The sequence below is a fragment of the Protobothrops mucrosquamatus genome, unplaced genomic scaffold, assembly GCF_001527695.2.
Source record: "Protobothrops mucrosquamatus isolate PMUCROS unplaced genomic scaffold, P.Mucros_1.0 scaffold5617, whole genome shotgun sequence".
Lineage (NCBI taxonomy): Eukaryota > Metazoa > Chordata > Lepidosauria > Squamata > Viperidae > Protobothrops > Protobothrops mucrosquamatus.
In genome coordinates this window covers 17174-25084 of record NW_015391472.1, presented here as the reverse complement: position 1 = coordinate 25084, position 7911 = coordinate 17174, and the positions used below count along the sequence as shown (strand labels likewise).

General features: G+C 42.8%; 1 protein-coding gene across 1 annotated transcript in view; it reads left to right on the top strand.

Annotated features, from left to right (window-relative positions):
* Positions 1 to 248: 248 nt before the first annotated feature.
* DNAI1 (dynein axonemal intermediate chain 1) overlaps positions 249 to 7911 on the top strand; it is a gene marked incomplete at both ends in the record, with an annotated part of 22066 nt that continues 14403 nt past the window's right edge. The window contains 2 exons of the mRNA XM_015829203.1: positions 249 to 366; positions 3257 to 3300. Coding sequence (XP_015684689.1) covers positions 249 to 366; positions 3257 to 3300 — 162 coding nt within the window. The remainder of the gene's footprint in view (positions 367 to 3256; positions 3301 to 7911) is intronic.

Here is a 7911-nt window from a genome sequence, read left to right as displayed (position 1 = left end):
GAGCCACTTGAAGACAGGCGGACTTCAACTCCCAGCATTCCCTAGCTAGCCACGCTAGCTGGGGAATTCTGGGAGTTGAAGTCCACCTCTCTTCAAGGGACCCAAGGTTGAGAATCATCTCCCTGTGGTGCCATTTGTTTATTTCAGTGATGCAGTAAGAATATGCGCAGTGCCAAAATCTTGGTTTGTGCAATAATTTGCTACCGCTGATTTAAAAAAAAACCGATGTGAGGTTTTGGTCTTGCTAGATTTCAAGTACTTTGAAGATGCTTCGGACGAATACAGAGATAACATGGGGACGCTGCTGCCACTGTGGAAGTTTCAGTACGACAAAGCCAAGCGGCTGGCCGTCACCGCCCTCTGCTGGTGAGTGCCTTCTCTGCAGGTTAAGGTAGGGGCGCTCTGCGGCCAGGCTTTTTGATCCATGCTGCTTATCTTATTATTGAAAAATGAAAACGACCAATATAAAATGTTTACTGTCAACGTTATATTTGTTTTTTTTTTATTATTATTAAGAGTTTTGTAACATTTACAAAATAAACCCCCTTCCCACCCCCCAAAACCCCCCACCCACCCCCCACTTCCCAGAGCTGTTCACAGGGTTACAAATATATTAATCATAATCTAAATAACATTATCCAACTAATTATGTAACCAAATCTATAACACCCTTTAGCTCCCTTTTAAAATAAATTTAGATAATTTGAAATTAAACACAATAATAAACAAATAATCAACTTAATTATTAAACAAAATTACTACTCCAAATAATAATAATAGCAATATAATAAAATATAATAAAAACTATAAAAAATATAATAAAATATTCACAATAACAATACTGTAAAATTTACTCAAACACCAAATGGAACTTTTCAGTCCCATATTTATTCTGAATGTAATCTATCCATCTTCTCCAAACCGAAATATATCTTTCCTGCGTTTGATCCTTTAAATAAGCAGAAATCTTAGCCATTTCTGCTAAATTTGCCACTTTAAGAGACCATTCTTCTACAGTAGGCAAGCGATCCGTCTTCCAATTTTGAGCTACCATTAGTCTTGCAGCTGTTATGAGATTTAACATCAGATTCATTTCTTTAGCATCCAAATCTCCCATGATACCTAATAGAAATAACTGCGCTGTAAACTTTATCTTTTTCTTAAAGATATTTTGAATATTCCACCAAACCTTGATCCAAAATGCTTTTATTTCCCTACACGTCCACCAAATATGAAAATTAGTTGCATCTAAACTTCCACATCTCCAATATTTGGGCTGTAAATTAGAATACATGCATGACAATTTTTGAGGATCCAAATGCCACCTATAAAACATCTTGTAAAAATTTTCTCTTAAATTTTGGGCTTGAGTAAATTTTACATTTTTAACCCAAATTGTCTCCCATGTATCCAATGAAATCGACTCTTGAATATTTTGAGCCCATTTTATCATAGAGTCTTTAACTAATTCCGTTTCAGAATCCAATTCAATCAAAGCATTATAAATTCTCTTTATATGTGCTCGGGTTGGATCCAATGTTATATTTGTTATAAACATTTTTTCTTTTCTTTTTTTTTCTTGTGTCCCATTTATAGTTTTTTGTTTTGCTATGTCTGTTTACTTTGTATTTTGTATTTTATCTTCAGGGGGAAAAATAAATTAAAAAAGGATAATATTTGTAGGGCAGGGTTGAAATGAAGGGTCCTCGGTGCTCTCTGAGCTTGGTGGTTTCCTTGCAGATGTTTCATGATCCAAGCAGGAAACATCATCAGTGCTAGAAGGGAGGGAGATTTGCGGAGAGGAGGAGGAGGGAGAAGGCACAAAAATGAGGAGGACTATGGGGTCCTTGGTGCTTTCTGAGCTTGGTTGTTTCCTTGCAGACTTTCATTACTCAACATGTCACATCATCAGTGCTAGAAGGGAGAGGGGTTTATGGAGAGGAGGAGGAGGAGGACTGTGGGGTCTTTGATGCGGATAGAATAGAACAGAACAGGACAGGACAGGACAGGACAGGACAGAATAAACAGGGAATGGAATAGAGCAAAACAGAACAGAACAGAACAGAACAGAGAGAAGAGGGAATAGAATAGAATAGAATAGAATAGAATAGAATAGAATAGAATAGAATAGAGTTGGAAGGGACCTTGGAGGTCTTCTAGTCCAGCCCCCTGCTCAAGCAGGAGAACCTATACCGTCTCAGACAGGTGAATGTCCAGTCTCTTCTTTAAAATCTCCAGTGATGGAGCACCCACGATTTCTGGGGATAAGCTGTTCCACTGGTTGATTGTCCTCACTGTCAGGAAGTTTCTCCTTAATTCCAGGTTGCTTCTCTCTTTGATCAGTTTCTAACCATTGTTTCTTGTCCTGCCCTCTGGTGCTCTGGTGAACAACTTGGCCCCCTCTGCCTTGTAGCAGCCCCTCAAATACTGGAACACTGCTATCACGTCTCCCCTATTTCTTCTTTTCTTTAGACTAGCCAAACCCAGGTCCCGCAGCCCTTCTTTGGTTGTTTTCTTGCAGATGTTTTATGAACCAACTAGGTAACATCAGCAGCGCTAGTCCTTATGATGTGACCTAGTTTGGGTTATGAAACATCTGTAAGGAAACAGCCAAGCTCAGAGAGCACACCAAAGGCCCCTAAAAAAAACTTAAAAAGAAAAGAAAAATGAAAGTTGATAAAGAAATTGAGCACATGAGCTGAGAGGATTACTCTGCAAATCATGTGAATAATATGGAAAACACGCAAGCTGTATTTTTCATTTTTAATATTAACATTAATAATATTTTTAATATTGAGACAGGATGTACATTGCTTTTACGACAGTAAAGGGCCATGAATTAATAGCCTAGGTTGGAAAATACCTCTTTTTTTTTGTTTAAGCATTGCCTTCAAATAATTAGCCTAAGGAACTTTAGGATAAGGCGTTCCAAGATAGCAGAAAGGCTAGTAGATTTTATTTATTGCAGTTTTCTTATGCTGGATAGTCTCAAGCTCACAAAATCTTTCATGATGAATTAATTATAATTCTAAATCACTAAACACAGTTAGGAAGTTCTGATGTTGAAATATAATAATTTACTAATTATTAAAAAGGTATTTCAATACTTGGAAACTGGCACTGCCTCCAGTCTCCAGCTCTACAAAGATGCATTTATGTCCATAACAATCGCGTGGAACAAAATGTGTCTATAACACACTAAAAAATATTGTCAGAATAGTGGAACGCTGACAGTTTACATCTCTTTTTCTTATAGGAACCCCAAATACAAAGACTCGTTCCTCGTTGGACATGGCTCTTGTAAGTTTTGCCTCTGCTATGCTATGCTTCGTGATAAAATCAGAGGTTTTCGGTCCTTTTGCATCATTCTTCCTCTTGTTGAAGGAAATGTCTTCATCATGGTTCAGTCCAAGGCGGGAATAAACAACATGGCGACTGCTTTAGAAAGAAGGTTGCAGTTTATTGAAGAGGCGAGCCAGACAGAAAGTTAGCTCTGGCAGAAAAGAGAGAGTGAGCACATGTAGGGAGTGGGTTTTTATACCTTCTTGAGCCTTTTGTTTGGAGTTGTGCCTGTGGCATGAACTTTGACCTGAGTCTGAACTTTGACCTGAGTCTGAGTGTGCCTTTCTGATATTCTGATGGTGATGGGTTAATCCTATTATGTCCCAAAGGTCAATCCTGCTTCCCTGGGACTGTGGCTGATGACATTTAGATTTTTGGTGTGAGGGATTGTTGCTTCTAGGGATCTTTTTTCCTAATCCCAGTTTCCTGACTCCAGTCTTTCTGACAAGATTATCACGTCTGCATTTCTGCAGATTTGGTTTCTGTTTGGGACAGAGAGACTTGGAGGTGGGGTTGGTTTCTGCTTTTAAAATCCCTTAGGGAAATATATTCTGTCTTTTAAATATTTCCAAAAATATTTCTTTTTCTGGGGGGGGGGCTGACTTCCCACACTCTGCAGACCGACCTTTACCTCCTGAGGGTCTTTGCTTATCTCTACTTGTGTTTAAATGGCACGTGAGCCGGTTCCTCGCCCAGGTGGCTTTCCTGGTTGCCTCAAGTTATGTCCAGTTGTGGCAAAGAAAAAAGACTTGCAGCACAACAGGGCTGATTACACAAAGCCTGCCCAGGACATGGCCATTAGGGCAGGCTAAAAACTCTCGATTGCCTTCCCAAATTGGCCTCTGCAAATCAGACATAGCAAACCTGTCAATGCGGCTGCTTGTACTAATACATTTTCTAAACAGAAAAACATTAGCCCCGTGTGGCCGGGTGTGTAAAACTGATGGCCCTTATTAAATTACACGTCTCTCCAACAAAAGCGGGGGAAAAAATGGCCGATGTGAGTCATCAATCCTAGCTGGCAGCTTGATTGTTGCTTAGACATTTTAAGTTCTCCGATATTTTGCCTAATTTCTTTTAGGACGCTCGTATATCCATTTTTATTTTTAATTGGCCAGTAGGATCCTGCAGCCCATGGCGTATTTAGAATAAGAATGGAATAATAACAGAGTTGAAAGGAACCTTGTAGGACATCTAGTCCAGCCCCTTGCTCAAGCAGGAGACCCTACTGTTGAAGGGAAAGTCTTCATCCTGGTTCATCCAAGCCGGGGATAAACAACATGGTGACTGCTTTAGAAAGAAGGTTGCAGTTTATTGAAGAGCCAGATAGAAAGATGGTTCTGGTAGGAAAGAGGAGAGAAAAAAGGGCTGAGCACATGTGGGGAGTGGGTTTTTATACCCTCTGGAGCCTTTTGTTTGGAGTAGTTTCCTGTTCCTGTTTTAGGCTTTGTATTTCCTGTGTCACGTATTCTGACCTGTGTCCCTTTGGCATCTGTGAGTTAATCCTATTATGTCCCAAAGGTCATATCCTGCTTCCCTGGTGCTGGGGCTAATGACTCTTAGAGTTTGGGTGGTGTATGCAGATTTTCGGTGTCTTTGTCTTCCTAAACTTCTAGCTCCAAATTCCTGATGGTTTACATCTGTATTTGTACAGAGCTGGCTTCTGCTTGGGGGAGGGAGACCTGGGGCTATTAAGAAAAACTGGGCATGCTTTTCTGTCTCTTTAAGATCCTTTGAGAAAATATATTTTTCTGCCCTTTTAATATTTCCTTCTATGGGGGGGGGGGCTGACTTCCCACACTACCATTCCAGACAAGTGGCTGTCCAGTCTCTTCTTGAAAGCCTCCAGTGTCGGAGCACCCACAACTTCTGGAGGCAAGCTGTTCCATCGTTCTAACTGTCAGGAAGTTTCTCCTTAATTCCAGGTTGCTTCTCTTCTTGATCAGTTTCCATCCATTGCTCCTTGTCTGGCCCTCAGGTGCTTTGGAGAATAGGTTGACCCCCCCCTTCTCTGTGACAGTCCCTCAAATATTGGAACACGGCTATCATGTCACCGAACGTTTATTTAAAGCTAGGGAAAAGTACGAGGAGTTAGAAAAAGCAGAAGTCCTCTGCAAATAGTCTTTTAGGACTAGTCCTGGGGATCAGAGAGCTCACAGCAGGATATGGTAAAGAAAATAAATAAATCAAGATGGCCGCTGGGACGGTGCAATCAAAGGCCCAGCTGGGTTTTAGGTGAGACAATGAGCCTGGAAGCCCCAGGAGAGCTTTGATTGCACCATCATCTTGACGTGTTTTGTTTTTTTTAACCATATTCAGCAGACACGTCTGACTTACCAGGATCCCCACTGTCTTGCTTGCTGGTGGGCCAGTTGAATGGAATGGAATATTTTATCTGGCCAAGTGTGATTAGATGCACAAGGAATTTGTCTCCGGTGCAGAAGCTCTCAGTGTACACGCAGAGCAACAGAATGATGATGATCATCATCATCACCATCATCACCATCATCATATCAATAAGGGGGGGGAGTAAAGAAGATAGTAAGAAGGATAAATGATAATACTTCAGCCATACTACAGGGGTAAATGCACAGAGACATTAGACAGCACTGTGAGAATTAGGTGTTCAGCAGAGGGGACACGAATTTCAGTTGCCTGCTTTTTCTGGTCCTGGGCTATTAGCAATAGCATCAGCACTTAGACTTATGTACCGCTTCACAGTGCTTTAAAGCCCCTCTCTAAGCGGTTTACAGAGTCAGTCAGTTGCCCCCAACAATCTGGGTCCTTGTTTTACTGACCTCAGAAGGGTGGAAGGCTGAGTCGACCTTGAAACTGTCAGGATCGAACTGCTAGCAGGGAGCAATAAATTAGCCTGCGATACTGCACTTTAATCACTGCCACCAGGGCTCTATGTCTGTCTATCTCCATCCATCCATCCATCCATCCATCCACCCACCCACCCACCCACCCACCCATTCATCCATCCACAGCAATAGCCCTTAGACCAATGGTGGCGAACCTATGGCACGCGTGCCACAGGTGGCACTCAGAGCCCTCTCTGTGGGCACGCGCACTGTCACCCCAGTCCTAGGCCTTCAGCTGGGTTTTATAAAACCTTTTCGCTTTAAGCCTCTGCCGCCATGTGCAAAAAGAAATATTCAATCAATCAGTCAATTTCAACTTCTCACGGGGGAAAAAAAGATCTTGCAAAGTTGGAATTGATTGATTGAACTTTTTAGTCCCATCCAGTCTGCTGTTACCACCACAGCTATGCCTACCCAATGGGCCACACTCACCTGGCACCCGAGGATGCATAAGTAGGTTTTGGGTTGCAGTTTGGGCACTCGGTCTCTAAAAGGTTCGCCATCACTGCCTTAGACTTATATACCGTTTCACAGTGCTTTACAGCTCCTCTCTAAGGGGTTTACAGAGTCAGCCTCTTGCCCCTCCAACAATCTGGGTGCTCATTTTTACTGACCTCGGAAGGAGGGAAGGCTGAGTCGACCTTGAGCAAGTCAGGATCGAACTCCTGGCAGTGGGCAAGTGAGTTAGCCTGCAATTCTATATTTTAGCCACTGCGCCACCAGGGCTCCTATTGGGATTTATTCCCTGCCTGATTATGGAGAAATCCACCAATCTGCCGGTTCAGTTGTGGTACCCAAGGAGGAGGGATAACTCCAAGGGGCTTCAGCATCCCAGAGCCAGATAGAGGGACACTCTGACTCATCCTGGCACTGAACATCCCCTCCCATGTTCCTTTCTTTGCAGTCAGCATGCGAAGGAAGACTATCTTCTCCTGGTGGTCCTGATGGGGGCCGTGGTGGTCAGAGATGCATCCTGCAGAGAACTGCCCCAATCCAAGCAGATTTGGAAAGCTATTCATTTTTCTCTGGAGTGGCTTACCCTGTCAGTGTTGGTGGGAGCGTTTTTGGCTGTGATTAGGCTGTGGTTTTCTATTGGTTTACAGTTGGTCTACGTACGGTCTCAGACAAACAACCAAACAGTAATCAACAGCTGAATCAAGGAATACCAAGTCCTTTCCCACCAACACTGGCAGGGCAAATAAGTAGTATATGAACAGGGAGTAAACCACCCTCCCTTCCAGCACTGATGATGTTATCTAGCTGGGTAATGAAATGTCTGCAAGAAAGCCTCCAAGCTCAGAGAGCACCAAGGATCCCTCAATCCTCCTCCTCCTCCTCACAAACCCCCCTCCCTTCCAGCACTGATGAGGTTCCCTGGTTGGGTCAGGAAACATCTCCAAGAAAACCACCAAGCTCAGAGAGCATCAAGGATCCTCCTCCTCCTCCTCCTCCTCTTCCTCTTCCTCTTCCTCTTCCTCTTCCTCTTCCTCTTCCTCTTCCTCTTCCTCTTCTTCTTCTTCTTCTTCTCCTTCTCCTTCTCCTTCTCCTTCTCCTTCTCCTTCTCCTTCTCCTTCTCCTTCTCCTTCTCCTTCTCCTTCTCCTTCTCCTTCTCCTTCTCCTTCTCCTTCTCCTTCTCCTTCTCCTTCTCCTTCTCCTTCTCCTTCTCCTTCTCCTTCTTCTTCTTCTTCTTCTTCTTCTTCTTCTT